This window comes from Cucumis melo, chromosome 12, assembly GCF_025177605.1.
Source record: "Cucumis melo cultivar AY chromosome 12, USDA_Cmelo_AY_1.0, whole genome shotgun sequence".
Classification (NCBI taxonomy): Eukaryota; Viridiplantae; Streptophyta; class Magnoliopsida; order Cucurbitales; family Cucurbitaceae; genus Cucumis; species Cucumis melo.
The window spans coordinates 10,110,279-10,128,551 of NC_066868.1; the positions used below are offsets into that span (position 1 = coordinate 10,110,279).

At 33.9% G+C, this 18,273-nt stretch overlaps 3 protein-coding genes across 9 annotated transcripts in view; 2 read left to right on the plus strand and 1 right to left on the minus strand.

Moving 5' to 3' along the window:
• The window catches only part of LOC103500583 (vacuolar protein sorting-associated protein 41 homolog), a 75,384-nt gene extending 63,050 nt beyond the window's left edge, over window positions 1-12,334 (plus strand). Inside the window, exons 18-19 of the mRNA XM_051079851.1 lie at window positions 11,433-11,514; window positions 11,596-12,334. Of these exons, the coding sequence (XP_050935808.1) occupies window positions 11,433-11,514; window positions 11,596-11,619 (106 nt within the window). The 3' untranslated portion in view covers window positions 11,620-12,334. The remainder of the gene's footprint in view (window positions 1-11,432; window positions 11,515-11,595) is intronic.
• LOC103500594 (pentatricopeptide repeat-containing protein At2g01860) lies at window positions 6,633-11,514 on the plus strand. Of its 4 annotated transcripts, none has more exons than XM_008463951.3 (6): window positions 6,636-7,017; window positions 7,306-9,089; window positions 10,032-10,109; window positions 10,241-10,319; window positions 11,268-11,330; window positions 11,433-11,514. In XM_008463951.3, the coding sequence occupies exon 2, from the start codon at window positions 7,551-7,553 to the stop codon at window positions 9,018-9,020; it is 1,470 nt and encodes a 489-aa protein (XP_008462173.2). In that variant the 5' UTR covers window positions 6,636-7,017; window positions 7,306-7,550; the 3' UTR covers window positions 9,021-9,089; window positions 10,032-10,109; window positions 10,241-10,319; window positions 11,268-11,330; window positions 11,433-11,514. The 4 variants fall into 4 exon arrangements, with proteins under 4 accessions (XP_050935810.1, XP_050935811.1, XP_008462173.2 ...); XM_008463959.3 differs by having other exon boundaries at window positions 6,636-6,901; XM_051079853.1 differs by lacking the exons at window positions 11,268-11,330; window positions 11,433-11,514 and adding an exon at window positions 10,402-11,261 and having other exon boundaries at window positions 6,633-7,017.
• Window positions 12,335-13,205: 871 nt separating the features above from the next.
• LOC103500621 (uncharacterized) lies at window positions 13,206-15,875 on the minus strand. 4 transcript variants are annotated; one of them, XM_051079856.1, is made up of 7 exons: window positions 15,774-15,851; window positions 15,242-15,316; window positions 15,070-15,157; window positions 14,793-14,976; window positions 14,026-14,232; window positions 13,611-13,802; window positions 13,206-13,539 (listed from the first exon to the last, which is right to left on the minus strand). In XM_051079856.1, exons 3-7 carry the CDS (start codon window positions 15,150-15,152, stop codon window positions 13,414-13,416), a joined length of 792 nt encoding a protein of 263 aa, XP_050935813.1. In that variant the 5' UTR covers window positions 15,153-15,157; window positions 15,242-15,316; window positions 15,774-15,851; the 3' UTR covers window positions 13,206-13,413. The 4 variants fall into 4 exon arrangements, with proteins under 4 accessions (XP_050935813.1, XP_050935812.1, XP_008462211.1 ...); XM_051079855.1 differs by having other exon boundaries at window positions 15,264-15,316; window positions 15,697-15,836; XM_008463989.3 differs by having other exon boundaries at window positions 15,242-15,875.
• Between the last annotated feature and the right edge of the window lie 2,398 nt (window positions 15,876-18,273).

Below are 18,273 nucleotides of genomic sequence, written 5' to 3' on the forward strand. Positions count from 1 at the left end.
GGGAGATGTCAACTACGTGATTGGCTGCATCAACATAAAAGAACACTAGTTGGTTGTTGCAGCTGATATGAAGAAATGCAAGATCTATGTGTTCGACTCAATGCCGAAATATATTGAATAAAAACTTGTTGATGGAGCTCTTGAAATGCCTGCACGATGCATCCCCTCACTGGCAATTACAATTGGAATACATGTGTATTCAAAACGTTTTAAATAGGGCCTTTGGACAGTAGTGAGATCAATAACACAGTACAAAAAGGTCGTTCATTAGATTGTGAGATTTTTGTGTCAAACTTATTGGATGCATTGTAACAAATGTTGACCATGATTGTCTAACTATGAATAACATGAAACTGTTTAGACAACAATATGTATTAGAACTTTGAGCAAATAAATTCTTTTGGTAAATAAATGTATATTTGGTTCATGTACATGTCCAGTTTTTACTTTTTAATTTTAATAAACTTTTGACTGAATGTTTGTATTTGTTTAGATAGATATCACAAAACAATTGTGAAAAGATATAAAAACATTCGTGTAGAAAAATGTAAAAGATCATGCATATATCTTTAAGTGATCGTTTAATAAAGTCTAAACGATCTTCTTAATACACATAAACAATATTAGGCGATCGTTTATATATACCACACTAATATCTAAACGATCGCAAATTTTCCAATTAATCTAAATGATCATGTAAAATATCATAGATCACCATCCACTTAAGTCAAACCGATTTCCTAAACGTACATGTGAAGAAGATTAAGCGATTGTTTATATGTATCACACTAATGTAAAAGATCGTGCATATGTCTTTAAGTGATCGTTTAGTAAAGTCTAAACGATCTTCTTAATACACAAACAATACTAATATCTAAACGATCACGAATTTTTCAATTAATTTAAACAATCATGTAAAATATCATAGACCACCAAGCAATTAAGTCAAATCGATTTTCTAAATGTACATGTGAAAAATATTAAGCGATCGTTTATATGTATCACACTAATGTCTAAACAATATTAACTCTCCATCAAATTTAATATCAAATGTGTATACATAATAATGAAAACGCATTTTCATTAATTGTTCAAACCTTTCTTACAATTCCTATTACGATTACAATTGAAACATCTGGTTGAACTACTAAATTCACCAACATATTATGGAATTCTTTGTTTTCTTGGTCTTTCAGCCTGCCGTTTAAAGACTGGAGGTAATATTTTCATGACAGAATATACCGCTCTCCAATCAAAATGAGATCCAACAGGTTGAATACAACCATTGTATGTTACTGATAGTGTTTCTCTATTATAAAACTCAGATACATAAGAATAGGTATCTAAATTAAGCATTCGTAGAACAGTAAGAGCATGTGTACAAGGAATTTCTTCAACATCCTATACTCGGCAACTACAACATCTCACGTTTAACTTCATAACAGACTGTTGATTTCCATCAGTTACTTGGTATTCAATCGTACTTATTGGATTAACCTAATACATAACACAAATAAGGACAATTAATAAAATAATAAGAAATAGATTTCAATCTCTGTATACATCATATATATATATAGATATCAATCTATCGGTGCCTATCTGAGACTGGAACAAATAGATTGTCATCTTTATCTATCGGATAGATAAAGATAGCAATCTATCTCTAACTGTCCGAGATGAAAAAAAAATCTTACCAATAATCTTCTCGACTTTTCATGTTCTAAACACAGAACGTTCTCAGCCCCAAGAAGTCAAATGACTTTTCATTATAGAAGCAGCTTTACTTCTTTCATAAAACCACTTTTGCAATACATCCTTAATTGGACAAAGCATCGTAGCCACAAGTACTTCTCTAAGATCTTTAAACACTGAATTTACACTTTCTGCACAATTTGATGTCATCATTCTATACATTCGTCTATGTAAATATGTCCGAAACCACTTCTCAAAACCAACACTACTAAGATAATCTCTAATACTTAGACAAACTGACTCCATGCATCTCATGTGGTACTCAAATTCTTCAACCGTGTAGGCATAAGCATAGCTAAAGAAATACTTATCAAGTAGTGGATCCTTAAAATGGAGTTTCAAGTTACTTAAAACATGTTTTGTACACACACAATACTCAACATCAGGAAACACTCTTAAAACTCCTTTAGGGATGCTAAGATGCATATCAGAAACAATGACTAAATTAGTCCGCTCTGAAAAACTACCTCGTATCTTCTCAAAAAACCATGTTCATGATACATCATTTTCAGAATCTACAATGGCTAAAGCAAAAGGGAAGATTTGATTGTTACCATCTTGTGATGAAGTTGGTAATAGGATGCCATCAAACTTACACTTAAAAAATGTCCCCATCAACTGAAATAATAGGTCTACAATATTTTCACCCCTCAATTGATGCACCAAAAGCCATAAAGCAAAACTTGAAATGACCACTATTATCCATTTCTAAAGTAGTGCATGTACCTATAATAATTAAAAATACATTTTTATCAGCACAAACAAAAAAGAACATAAAGAATATGGAAGATGCTAATATTGGTCTATCTAGATAGACTGTGATATTAGTCTATCTACATCTATTTGCAAATGAATTTAAATTTGATATACAAAACTGATCATACCTGGGTTAGATTCAACTAATTTATCAAAGAATCTTGGAATCAATGCATACGCTTCAACAGTGTCACCATGTAATATCTTTACCATATGTTCTTTCGCTCTCCAAGCTTTTTGGTAACTTATATTAACTCCAAGATTTGTACGAGCCTTATGCACAATCTCTTGAGGAATGGAACGATCAGTAGATATGAATCTAAAATCATCTATCAAACAATTGCTAATTACTGTTGAAGAAGCTTGCATGTGAGAACTTTGGGTAGTACTCAATGGACAATCATGGTTAGAAGTGTATTTTCGTAGCATCCACAAATCACTCTTCTTATAACGAGATGACCTTACATACCATTTTCAGCCTTTTTGCAGACATCTAAATTCAAGAGACCTCAAATTTGATACTGTAGTCCTAAATTGAAAGTTGTTCTTCACTGTTATCATGCAAAAACACTTTGAAAGCACTTATTTACTTTCAAATAAACTTTTTCAGAATAATAAGAGATGTCTCTTATAACTTCATCATTTGAAACAAAAAAAGAAAACCTATATTTAGTGAGATATCAACATTCTCTCGTACACTACTAGATGAAGAAGACATTCCCAGACAATTAACACTTACATGGGCAACTAATGGATGTCTACTAGTTGCATCTTTAGCAAAAGCTAAATACCGAGCAACATCATTGTTCTTCTTTATTAGCACCACAGTTTAACATTACTTTTACCAAAAATCAAGTAAAATAGATAATTCTACTAATTCGTCCAATTCAAGTTGTTTACATGTCAAAGCAAGCAAAGAACTAAAGCTGACTCACGATCTACCAAAATTCCAGGCACTGAGTAATTCTATAAACATTGCAGACATTCTATTGTCCTCCATATAAAACAACAATAGGAATAGACATTCTAATATGGAAAAAAATATAATTAAGTACGTATTTAGATGTAATAAGAGAATACTAAACGGTCGTGCAAAGAAGTTAATAAATACTAAACGATCGTTTAACACTAATAGACGATCGTATATAGTAAATTAAATCATCGTATAGAATAAGCTATAGACGATCGTTTAAAGACACTGATCGTTTAAACCATGTATTGAATTTGATATACGATCGTTTAAAGACGCTGATCGTTTAAACCATCATATTGGTTTTGATACATGATCGTTTAAAGATGCTGATCATACAAAATATTGAAAATTTTCGTGTTCATAAAGATAAACGATTGTGTTCTTATAGCAAAATGATCGTCTTTATATTGCTAAATGATGATGTTGATAGAGGTAAACGATCAAGTAATTCAATGAAAATTATCGTGAAAAACTTCAAACTATCGATCTTCATAATGAAATACACAATTCTTACAATGATTCTTAAAAGTTCAAAACGAAAAAAACAAATTAAATTCTTACAAACAACAAAAAACAAAAACGACATTCATACTGAAATATAAATTCTTAAATCAACGTAAACAGTAATCAAAATCTTCATAACCAAATACAAGATGTCTTATAGTAATACCTATATATTCTAAACATTCTACGCTAAAATATATAATTATGAACGAAATTTTATAATCAACTAAATAGTTCAAAGAAAAAATAATATTTAGAATATTCATCGAAACCAAAATCACTGGGACGATATTAACAGAGCAATATAAACGATCTTGATTGTCCAAGATGATAAGAAGAGAAATGATGTTTTTGAAGATGATGGATATGGGAGCGAATGTTGTCAAAAATTACGAAAAAGGCAAAGAATGATCAAGATAAAGGATATATAAAAGATGAGACGAATAACTCGGAAAGAACGATCGTGAAAAAATTGGGAAGAAGAAGAACATCAGATTTGAAAGATCGTTATAAAAAATTAAGGGCAAATAAAGAATTCTGGAAAAATAATTTGTTTTAATGGGCTTGTTATACGGGTCGTAAATAGTTTACAGTTTTGTTACATTTATGTAAGTTTTCCTTTTTTATTTTGACACATTAAATTTGGCAATTTTGTAGGTTTTCCTTAATGCTAAAGTTTTTTTTTCTTTCCATTTATTTTAAACATTAACTAAGGTTTTTTACTTCCCATTTAACACATTTAATACAATTATTTTAACCCTTTTCTTAAAATATTTTATTAATATCGGTGGATTGCAAATATTTGTTTAATATATTTTTTAATAACATATTTTGTTAATATATATATTTTCTAGTAAAATTGAATATTGGAAAAAAATGTATAATTTTGATTGAGAAATAATCAAATTAAAATAGGGTAGGTGAATTTAATAAGGAAAATTGAAAATTGAAGATTATGATATCTAATAACGAAATAGTTAAAATTGGAAAGGTGATGCTAATTTAATAAGAAAAAGATATTTTTAAGATTGAAATTTGAAAATTGGGATATTTGATAGGGACATTTACAAAAATAGCAAAAAAAAAAAAAAAAAAGACAATAAGACCCATGTCACTAAATTTTCTAAATTGCAAAAGAGCAAATTTAAAAGCAGATAACCCTTTCATAGCCTTTTGATAGCCATCCAATATATCTGATTACTCGTCATATTTGTCGTATTGCAGTAAAAAAAAATGTCATAGGCAACTTTTTTCTAATTTTTTTTTGTTATTTGATATAATTTCCTATTTAATATATATAAAAAAAAAAGAAAAAAGAAAAAGGTGTAAGGTCCATGCACCCAACTCATTGAAGACGAGGCCCCATCCACAACTTTTGTTGTCAACTCAGCTATAAATGTAGATCCCCTTCACTACCCTATTTTAGACATTTTTTTTAAATAACGTTATTAAAAAAAATTCTAAAAAAATAGTTTAAAAATAATTACATACACCTGTATATATGGAAAACTATTGTAAATATAACAAAACACCAAACTATTTACGGTCCGTGTAACAAAGCCCATGAAGTTAGTCATTTTTTAAATATTCAAGATTTGCCCTTCCATCTTTCTTTCTTCCTCGCGATTCGTCTTCCTCCTCTATTTCGTCTTCTTCGTTCTTTCCCTGCGATTTCGTCTTTCTTCTTTTTATTTTATGCGATTTCTTTCCATCATCTTTCTTATTTTTCAATTCTTTATTTATGTCTTTTAATCTTTCCATCATTTTTCTTCTTTTCATCTTTCTTTTTTTTTTCTTTGATTTCTTTCCATCGTCTTTCTACTTTTCCTATTCTCGTTGCGATTTCTTTCCATCGTCTTTCTTGTTTTCTTTTACGCGTTTGTATTTGGGTGACCAAATCTAAACAACTTTGTATAAGAATGTGTAAAATAGCAAAATCTAATGTGTATAAGACTGTGTAAAAAAAAAATAGCAAAATCTAAAAGATCGTGTATAAAGAATCTTGAAAAAAAAATCATTTAGATTAGAGTAGGCAAATGTAAACGATCGTTTAAAAAAAAATAAACAAAAAAATCATTTAGATTGGAGTAGTCAAATGTAAACGATCGTTTAGAAAAGTAAACGATCGTGTGTATAAAAAATCTTGAAAAAAATTCATTTGAATTGAAGTAGCTAAATGTAAACAGTTGTAAAAAAAAAGTAAACGATCGTGTAAAGAAATCTAAACGATTGTGTAAAGAAATCTAAACGATTGTGTAGCAAAAGAATTAAAAAAATTGTGTACCAAATTTTTTTTAAAAAAATTGTCTCCAAATCTAAAATTAAAAGATGGAATTGAAAGATAAAATGTATCTGTATATAAACGATTGCGTATAAATTGTAGCCATATATAAACAATCGCGTAAATTATAGTTATATCTAAACGATCGCATATATATTAAATATAAATTATAGACATATCTAAACGAAATCGTAAATATATTACACACGTTATTGACGAAGTGCTTGAGGTGATATTTTTAGTATTTTACACCGTGCGTTCTGAACTTTTTCCGTTTTTGGAATTATTAACTCTAAAGCTTTTTTATATTTTTGAAAAGACTATTTATATATCTTATGTTATAATAGAATTTATATCTTCTTCTTCAAAGTCACGGCCTCTCAATCTCTATTCTCAGGTTGCATCTTTCTCACTCAGCTCAGTAACTCACCTTCACGACTTCATCCTCACGGCGGCCGTCGCTCCACCTCTCCATTGCTCATTATCCCACTCTCAGATTTTCACCTCTCTTGACTCAGACTCACGTTCACGTCCTCCACCAGTGACCGACTACCGCTCCTCCTCTGTCTCACGCTCACCCCTCTGACTCTCACCTCACGGCTCCAAATCGCAGAGAGCCGTCCATTAAAACGGTTTTTGCAGCTTTTTTCTCCCTTCAGTTCCCCTCTTGAATAGAAGATTCTTGTGGGCATTTGTTGCTTTGAAGAATATCTTCAAAATTTGAATCTTATAATCAATTTTATTTATGGTATGGCTTCTTCTGTTGTCTTTCATCATTGTGTTGCCTAGAAGTATGTTCCTCAAAATACAAGTTTGAAAATGTCTATCGGACTTTGTTCCATTTCGTACTTCACATATGTTTTCAGTATTGTTTATAGTCTGCTGCACTGCATTCTTGTTATTTCTGGGGTAGTCGAACAAATCCAAATCATGGTGGATTTGTGTGTCTTTTATTAAGTTAGAGTTGAAGTGTTTGGTGCAGATAGTTATTTTATATGTCATTTTCTTGTGAAATTCATGGTTGTTTCTTCCATAGGACAAATTCGAAGCAAGGCCAAGGAGCTAGAGGAAGAAGCTAGAACGAGACCAAGGGGCTACAATGTATAAAAGAGACGAGAGAGAGAGAAGACCGAAGGGAAACAGAATGCATCATTGATGCTACAAATTGGATAGGTTCATGTAGTTTTGTTGTCACTTGTAAGGTCAAGTTTTGGTAGAAAACTATTTTGATAACCCCGTGGAGTCTTTACTTTGCACCTTCAAAGCTTCGCTCTCAGAATTATGCATTCCATTGTCTCAGCAACTTCAGTGTCTTCCATTCTGGTGAAAGGAAATGGAGGAATTGGCTGCCAGATTACGATGGTTCATTTCAAGGCTAACTCCAGAAGACGCCCACCCAAAAACCTCCTCTGTCCACGACGGGCCAAGCTTCCTCCTGACCCTGCCGTCAACCAATTCTTGAACAACAAAACCTCTGCCCCTTCCCCATCCTTCACCGATTTGATTTCCTCTAAGATTTTCCAAGATGAGCATGAAGAAATCCATGCTTATGATTATACCAAGGATACTGATGTTGTTTGGGATTCAGATGAAATTGAAGCTATTTCATCACTCTTCCAAGGGAGAATCCCTCAGAAACCTGGTAAATTGAATCGGGAGAGACCTCTTCCTCTCCCACTGCCACACAAGCTACGACCACCAAGACTTCCTAACCCTAAAATCCGCCCAACAACAACGGTGTCTTCGCGTGCTTTGCTGTCTAAGAAAGTCTACAAGCGTCCTGATTTTCTTATTGGCCTTGCTAGGGCGATTAGAGATCTATCCCCAGAGGAAAATGTGTCCAAGGTTCTCAATCGGTGGGGTCCGTTTTTGCAGAAGGGATCTCTTTCATTGACAATCAAGGAACTAGGGCATATGGGTCTTCCTGATAGAGCTCTAAAGACGTTCTGTTGGGTACAGGAACAACGTCGACTCTTTCCAGATGATCGTGTTTTGGCCTCAACCGTTGAGGTCCTTTCAAGGAACCACGAACTGAAGGTACCTGTAAACTTGGAAGAGTTCACTAAACTTGCAAGTCGTGGTGTGCTGGAGGCAATGATGAGAGGGTTTATCAAAGGTGGGAGCTTAAATCTTGCTTGGAAGCTTCTTGTAGCTGCGAAGAAGGGTAAGAGAATGTTGGATCCCAGCGTCTATGTGAAGTTGATATTGGAGCTTGGTAAAAACCCTGATAAAAACGTATTGGTTCTTAACTTACTGGAAGAGCTAGGACAAAGAGAAGCCTTGAAGTTGAACCAACAAGATAGTACAACTATAATTAAGGTCTGCACAAGGCTTCGTAAATTTGAAATTGCTGAGAAACTTTATTGCTGGTATGTTGAATCTGGACATGAACCGAGTATGGTTATGTATACTGCCTTAGTTCATAGTCGCTACTCAGACAGGAAATATAGGGAGGCATTATCTTTAGTGTGGGAAATGGAGTCTGCAAACTGTCCTTTTGATCTTCCTGCTTATAATGTAGTGATAAAGCTTTTTGTTGCTCTTGGTGATCTTTCAAGGGCTGTTAGATACTTTGCAAAGCTTAAGGAAGCTGGTTTTTCCCCTACATATGATGTATATCGGAATATGATCACCATTTATTTAGTTTCAGGGAGGTTAGCCAAGTCTAAGGAAATTTATAAGGAAGCGGAGAATGCTGGATTTATCATGGATAAACAAATTACTTCAATGTTGTTGCAAGCAAAAAGATGATTCACCTGTGGCAAGAGATTTTTTTATCTATCACCGAGTTGCACCATCAGTTTGCATATCATCGAGTAGGTGAGTTGCTTTCAATGTATTGGAATTGCATTTCATCTGCACTAAATAAATTGTTAACGAATATTCTTTGTTTTCCCTAATCTACCACGTTCATATTGATTGCTCGATGGACAGATGCCATGTGCATGTGGTTGTGTATGGCAGTCCGGGTGCTTGTGTGTTTCAATAAAGAAAATTTATTGGTTGTCCTTTCTACTTAACCGTTAAATCATGGCATCTAACCTATGAATTTCAATAGTACATCTTAGAAAGTACTTGGTTTTTTGCTTCTGGATGTGTATACATACATATGATTCACATAATGTCTTATGGACTTCTTTTTTTGTTTGTTTGTTTTTTTCCTTTTGAAAACAAAGCATCAAGCTCAAATGCATTACGCCAGAAAACTCTGATTTGCTCCAATACATTGTGATAGCCAATCCAGCACATCAGTAACCCAACAAGAGGAATCCCGACAAGAAAGAGCAAATTTGGCCAATTTGGGCCTCACTATTGCTCGTTCTGGGCAATTAATTAAAGTGAAAGCATCCTCATAAATAACCTCATATGCAGTTAAGGAGAAGTCGAAAGAATGTCTCCTGGACTAATAATATACATCATACAAACTCAACGACGATTTTGACATATACTGACCAACAATTCTTATTCTCATCTAGCTTCTATAGATTCTTTGTTCCACTATTCAATGAAGTAACTCAATGCTTTGTCCTTCAAGTGCCTGTTTCTAGATAAGTCTCATAAAAGTGTACCATTCCTGTTGTAGTTATAGTCATTACAGTTGTGCTTCTGGTACCAAAACATCCCTGTTGCTGTTTCTAGTGGTTGAGAAGGTTTGAATTACATATTGCTGTTTCTAGTGGTTATGCTGTATCTGTTTATGACTTTGTGAACATAATCTCAGGCATATGATATTTGCATTTCAAAAAATCTTTTTGGGAGCAGGTCTCTATTCCTGGAAGAATGGGAAACGCAAAACAAGCCCTTGCTGTCACCATTGATAAATTAGGAGATATAGAAGAGGTACTGGCATTATCTTTTGACTGAAGGCAGTTTGGTTTCCAGATAGCACGCAAATTTGCATTTGAGTTCTCTTTTCGCTTTTGAGTTGTGGTTACGAACTAGTTATAAAATCTTGTTGTCATCATGGACAGGCAGTGGAGTTTGTTAGTCTGCAACATGATGATGAGCTCTGGGCAGAACTGATAAAGCTGTCTTCACAAGGCTGAAATGGTATCAATAAGTGCTCTTCTCTTATTGTCTAATTTTCCATACACTGATTTATTTTTAAGGGTTTGTCCTCTATTATTGTCAGCTTGGCATGTTATTGGAGCACACAGTTGGCAATCTATATCCTCTTTGTATTGTCAACATGGTTCCTGATGGTTTAGAGATACCTTGCTTTTCTTCATTTTCTGAAATCTTTAGTTTTCAATTTCTGTGGTGTTTATATCTGTTGTCTTTCTATTGCAAGTGGCATATATCCCTTTAAAAGGAACTGTGTTTCCCTTTCACTTGTATAATTCTATTTATTTAATGTTTTAATGTTGTCCAGCCTAGAATTACGTTAGTGGTGGGTTAGAAATCCAGGTCTATCACAATTCACAGTGCTTCTTCTTAAAACTACTTGAATGAATTCTGTGGTTGCTCCACCTTTCTATATTCTTAATTTTGGAAACGATTTGTATTTCCTGATTTGGTCTTGGTCATGTCTTTTATTGCACAAAATCCTCAGCATATTAAACTACTTCAAAAATTTTAGTCCTTGGGGCTATCGCTTCTCTTCTCTGAGACAACAGGTTGTGCATAGCATATAGCACTTATACTATTTGTTACTGGCAAAAAGTAGTAAAGAAAACCACATGGGAATCGGATCTTGGCGTTTTTTGTCGAATCAGCTAATGATTTCATATCGTTTTTTGATAATGCATGGTTTTGTATTGTTTATTGATAATGTCTCGTGTATTTATTCTTCTGTTGTCATTAATTTCTGCACAATTTACAAGGTTGCTATTTATACGGTTAGTGTTTTGTAATGTGCGCCTATACTCAGTCCATGTAATCTCTGTTTGAAATTGTCTTAAGCTGTTTGTAGTTGATTTTTGATGCATTAAAACTGGGTTATCATCTTTCTTGCTACTTCCAGATATTTTTTTCTCAGATTTTTTAATTCTCTGACAGGTTGTGTCACAACGAGTCAGGAAACTAAGCATTTTAACCACCAGTTTTGTTGTCAGATTACAGGTTGCGCCTGCATTTAAACAAATTGAACGTATGTGAAATTAGATTTATCATTCGTATTTGGATGTTCATTGGTCTAATATCCTTCCCTTGTGTCTATTTCAGCCTCCGGGATCGGCTAGTTAAAATCATTACTGATTACAGGACGGAAACCAGTCTTAGACATGGATGCAATGATATTTTAAAGGTATTTTCATGCGAGAAATTTTCTTGCTTCACTAGAACTGAGCCTTGTGCTATCAAGATAGTAATGCGTGATTTCTAACAGCCCGACACTGAGTCTACTCGTTAAGTACTACAAATAGGCCAGACATGGAATTTACTTGAGCAATGAAGAAGATGAAGTACATGGGAAGAGGAATGGAAATAAGGTTTCTCGATCAATTAAAAACCTTCAAATGTTAAAATGATGGAGGTTTAAGTAGAAAACTCGGGGAGGCACTCGAGGCTCATATGATCCATTTTTAATACAAAACATATCCGTCGTCCTGTTCTTTTGCTGCCATGTGTATCACGAGACTTGTCTCATAGAATCAACCTCCAATCTTGATGCTAAGAAAGGGACTGGAGACATAGAGGATGACGAAGACGGTGAGGACAATACAGATGTGGGCCAACTGCTTCTTCCGAGACTTGACAATGCTTTGTGCCATCATGGTTTTCGTTATTTTTCTTCGTCTTTGTTGGGCTTTTTGAATTTGTTTATGAGCATGCTAATATGTACAGGCCATCGTCCCTTTCCTCGCATCGCTATTTGTTACTCTTTTTTTTCCTTTTATCAAAGTCTCTATAATTAGTTGGAAGATTTTGGTTGATGGGTTGTATCCATTTTCTTTTTCATACAAAGCTTTTTAAGTTATGCTCAGGTTTGTAGTCGAGTTTTGTTAGGTTAGCTGATTTATAAATTACAAAAGGTAATCAACATTTGTATATTTCTTTTTTCAACTTCAGTTCTTCTGAGAATTGTAACCTCTTATAATCTCAATAATATATATTCATGAATAATATCTGTGACGAAAAGTGCATCCGATATCACTTTATTTTTATGGTGAAAATGCAAATTTGAAATCTATGATTTAAAAAAAAATGTTAGAATTTAGTCTTAAATGATAAAGCAAAATTAGAATTTAGGCGATCTTTCAAGAGGTGTTAGATACTTTTGCAAAGCTTAAGGAAGCTGTTTTTGCCCCTACCTATGATGTATATAGGAGTATGGTCACCGTTTATTTAGTTTCAGGTAGGTTAATCAACAAGTACGGAAATTTATAAGGAAGCAGAGAATGCTGGATTGATCACAGATTACTTCAACACGGTTGCAAGCAAAAAGATGATTTATCTGTGGTAAAAGACTTATTTTCGATCACCGAATTGCACCATCGATTTGCGTATCATTTACTAGGTGAGTTGTTTTCAATGTATTGGAATACCATTTCATCTGCACTAGATTGATAATGAAAATTCTTTGTTTCCTCTCGTCTACCACGTTCATATTGATTGCTCGATGGCCAGCAGAATGCCATGTGCATGTGGTTGTGTATGGCAGTCTGAGTGCTTGTGTGCTTCAATAAAGAACATATACTGCCTGCTTCTGTGTTTCAATAAAGAAATTTTACTGTCTGCCCTTCTCATTTAGCCTTCAAATCATTGCATCTAATCTATGGATTTCAATAGTACATCTTAAAACGTACTTGGTTTTTTGCTTTAGGATATACCATATGATTCACATATCTTAAGGCTTCTTTTTTGTTTGTTTTTTTTCCTTTTGAGAAAAAAAAGCATCAAGCTCAAAGGCATCACGCCATAAAACCCTTATTTAACCAATACATACTGATAGCCAATCCAGTGGATCGGTAACCCAACAAGAGGAAACCCGACAAGAAAGAGCAAATTTGGCCAATAAGTGGGCCGCCACACTTTTACTTGTTCTGCGCAATTAAATAATGCGAAAGCATCCACATAAATAACCCCGTATGCAGATAAGGAGAAGGTGAAAGACTGTGGACATCGTACAAACTCAACGAAGATTTTGAAATATGCTGACCAACAATTCTTATTCTTATCTAGCTTCTATACATTGTTAGTTCCACTATTCAATGAAGTAACTCAATGTTTTTTCCTTCCAAGTACCTGTTTCTAGATAAGTCTCATAAAAGTGTACCATTCCTGTTTTAGTTATAGTCAATACAGATGTGCTTCTGGTGCCAAAACATCCCTGTGCGTTGAAAATTATTAAAAACTAAGTCAAAATTGTCAGCTGTGAATGAAAACAAATTGTCTGCTTACCAGAGGGGTCTGAAATTGGACAAAGACAGAGCTTGTATTGTACTCCCAGTCAGGGGAGGATATATGAGGAAGTTTGCTTTCATCAGCTTTAACATGGTCCCTCATTAATCTCTCAACCATCGCTTTCTCAGGTATTTCACCTTCACCATATATACGAAGCTGTTCATTAAATTTTAGCCTCAAGCGCTGCACCTGCATGTAAGCAAAGCCTTCAATCTCTCACTATTTTATTTTTCTTCACCTTTTGTTTCTTCCAGGTTAGTTGCCTTTTCATATGTGCGTCTGTATATATGCGCGCGCGTGCACACACACAATATATATACACACACATATATATACATATACATACATACATATATATATATATATATATATATGCATGACTTGAATAACGTCAAGATTAGGAGTTACAAACCTTATGCCAAGCGGAATCAAGTTCTGCATTAGATAAAACATGTAAACCAGGAGGCACCTCCTGAATGAGAATATGATCCCCTTTTGTTCTGTTGGAGATATAAACCATGGTTTTAGTACTTATGTCAGCTACGACTAGGTTAAATCCATTATATCGATACGCTTCTGCCTTTATCTCCTCTGCAAATTCCTTTGGACTCTTTGTGCTCTGTTATTTCACTATTATTTGTTAAAGATGGAGGATAACTGTAAATGGATTCGACTAGAAGATCTTGAGATAGATCATAGATTCCAGAGTTGAACATGACTTCAACAGCAAGGTGTTTACAAATGCTTTTGTAGAAGTTCTATATAAAATGCTTTTTTTTAACAAAAAGTATTTTAACATTTTGCATTTGTTTTGTTTTTGTATTTTAAATTACAAGAAAAAAATTGAGTGAGATAAGTTTGAAACAGAAGAATGAGATGAACTATATGCGTATAATGAGAGGTGGGTGTGTGTTGATGAGAGATTGGGAAGCAAAGGTGTGTAGAGAAAATAGATAAGTTGGTAAGAGCAAATTCCTTCTTTGAAAAGTTAGTAGATAGTATGTGCAGAAAATAATACGAAAAAGAAAGCATAATAAGAATTAAGAAATTAAGGATGAAGTGTGAAAATGAAATTAGCTCTTAAGGTAGGAACTTTAGAATTTCTAAATGAAATTTCGCCCTAGTCGAAAGCACTTCCAATGATATATCATACAAAGACATATGATGATGCTATATAACCTGCAGAAAGAGAAGAGGAAGATTTCCACGGCTTTTAGCCTCAGGGATTTCATGAGGTTCCAACACATTAGTAACAAATGCAACCTTGCCTTTCCTTGAACAACCTAACCAAGTTCCGCCCCCAACCTCGTCTCTCCCTCCTGCTATCTCATGGTCCTCCCACCATGACATCGGTTTCGTAGGCCTGTAATTATAATCTCATATGGCCATCATACATAATCTCTATTGCATTTAAGGGGGGAGGGAGGAGGGTACAGAGAAATATAGATTTATTTGCCTGTTGTGATATTCATCTCTGTTCTGGAAGAGAATGAGGGAGTATAGTGAATGAGACTGCCAAACAAATGCCGCAATACACATAGTTCCTGCAAAGAAAGTAAGAATCAGAGCATGGAGAAGTTGGAAACTTTGCACTTATGGCCTATGGGAAGAACAAAACAAAGTATTACTCTATGTTTGAGAGAATTATACGATTGTTGTTCTATGAGGTGTTGATTGTCAGCACACCAATTGTTGAGTATCAGCTGCGGTGAAGGAATGTTGTTTAAGACCAGGGAAGGCCACTGCTTTTGACTTGAGAATAATCAGTCGGCGGATTTATGTATTTTCAAGTTGCATATGACAGAGTAAGGTAGTCAATTAGAAAACACTTTTTAATCGAATTGAACTTTTCTTTTCTTTTTTAAATGAATTAAACTAGAGAAGCCACCATGCATTCTTTAAATCTTCTTCGTCTCCTTTTCAACCACTTGTCTTCTCTATTAACAAACAGGTACAGCGCAATTTTATTTTTTAATTTAAAAAAAAAACGCCATAAACACCATTATTGAGTAACTTAATGAGATTTTTTTAAAGAAAAAGAAAAAGAAAAAGAAAAAGAAAAAGAAAAAGAAAAAGAATAAACTTATGGTTTCTCTTTGGCGCTACAGCCACGAGCAACCCGAAGTTTTTTCTTTCTTAGAGATGGGGAGTCGGTCGTACAGGGGCTCGATTGGACTTAGAGGATGAGGGAGATAACGAAATTGGAATTTGGAGAAGTTTCCGAGGGGGAAGGCAAAGAGAAGAAGGAAGGAACAAAAAAGGGGGAGGATCCAGAAGAAGAGAGTGATGAATTATAACACGTGGGAATGCAAAGTGGTATGGATTACAAAACAAGGCCCAGTGGCCCACTATAGCTGGGCTTCCCATTCCATTACCACCTTTAAAGCTTAAATCTGATTGTTGCCCTTCTTACAAGAAAAGGAATCTAAATGAATAATATTGTGATAAGTAGAAACATTTTAAGTTGCATTTTTAAGAGAATTCAAATTCAAATTTATCTTGTGATCGAGATAGTACGTCGATAACTTATATTGCTAATTTGATTGAAGAAAATTATTCTGAATGGCTTCAACCGTGGATATATTGATGAAAAAATCCCTTTTTGATTTTGTATGTTTGAAACCTAAGAATTTTGGAAGAGAATTAGCTTTTATTTGTGTCTAAAAGAAAATATGAAATTATCTTTTTAAATATAAGATAATTAGTTTTTTTTAAAAAAGATAAAAATATTCTCCTTTATTTTAAGAACCTTGTAAAATATCTTTGTGAAAATAGAATTATATATAGGTAGTATATATAAAAATATTCTTTGTTGAATATAAGGAAGTTGAACTGACAAAAACGTAAAAGGTATTCACGGCAGAAGATTGACAGTTAGATTCATTGTAAAAGCTGCAGATACAAAAAAGGTAGTGCGATCTTATGTCTAGGGGATCAATATGTTGATCTAAGTTGAATCTTATGATGAGTAATGAAAAAGACGAAACAGTAATTTGAGTGGTCACAGTAAACTTCAAAAGAGTATAAAGATATCATTGAAGAGATTCATCATGCATTTAGAGGGAGCCTTAAGTCTGAAGCTAATAAGCATGTTAAATAGTCATATAGTTAAACAAAGTTCATATGTTGTATCGATATATATTGACTAAGTGTGAATCATAATAATATTACTCATCAGGGTTGTGCGCAGCTTTCCAGACGTAGGCAACATTGGCCGAACTGGGTTACCAAAGTTTCTTGTGTTATTCTCTTCTGCTGTCCCTCTAGTTATTACAACAATTATTTACTTTTGAATTAACTAAATGTTTATTTGATTATCTCACATCGTTTTTCAATTGGTATCAGAACAGGTTGCAAGATCATGGAGATAATTAGAGAAGGACCTTCAGCTTCACGACCTCCTATGCTGGATGGTAAAAATTACTCATACTGGAAGCCTCACATGATATTTTTTTTATTAAAGCATTAGATGAGAGAGCATGAAGAGCTCTTGTGGCTGGATATGAACCTCCGATGAGCACTGTGGATGGTGTTTCAGTTCCAAAACCATAAGTTGACTGGACTGATGCTGAAGAACAAGCATTAGTTGGGAATGCTAGAGCTTTAAATGCAATTTTTAATGGTGTTGATCTAAATGTGTTTAAACTTATAAACTCTTGTAGTACAGCTAAAGAAGCATGGAGAATATTGGAAGTTGTTTATGAATGTATTACAAAAGTTAAGATATCTAGAATGCAGTTGATAACATTAAAATTTGAAGTCTTGAAAATGTCTGAAGATGAATCTGTTTCAAATTACAATGAGAGAGTTTTGGAAATTGCTAATGAATCGCTGCTGCTTGGTGAAAAAATTCCTAAATCTAAGATAGTAGGCAAGATTCTACAATCGTTGCAAGGAAAATTTGACATGAAAGTCACTGCCATAGAGGAAGCACACGATATTACCAAATTAAAACTAGATGAGTTATTTGGGTCTCTACTTACATTCGAGATAACCATATCTCATAAAGAAGACAAGAAAGGCAAGGGGATCGCTTTTAAGCCTATATATGAAGAAGAGACAACAGTAAATCTGTCTGATAACGTAGCAAACATGAATGAATCAATAGCTCTTCTGACGAAACAATTTTCTAAGGTGGTCAAGAAATTCAAAAATTTGAATACTACAGGATCAAATGCCCAAAATCTGACTAACTATCGAAGAAAAGATGATGAGAACAATACAAGAAGGTATAACAAAGTCTCAAACAAGAGGGAGAGCGACTTTGGAAGGAAAAATGAGAGTGAAGGAAGGTTTTTCAGATGTAGAGAATGTGGGGGAGTTGGCCATTATCGACTGAATGTCTCACGTTTTTAAGAAGACAAAAGAAACATTTTTGTGCTACCTTGTTAGATGAGGACACTGATGATAGTGAAGAAGATAATGGCATGAATGCATTCCCTGTACGCGTTACAGAAATTGATTCTGGAGATGAAAGTGAAAGTTCTGAAGAAAATTGTGATAATGAGTTGACATTTGAGGAGCTCAAAGTGCTGTGGGAAGAGGATTCTGAAGCCAGAGCAATACAAAAAGAAAGAATTCAAGACCTTATGGAAGAACATGAACGATTAATGTCTGTCATATCATCTCTAAAGCTAACATTGGAAGAAGTCCATAATTA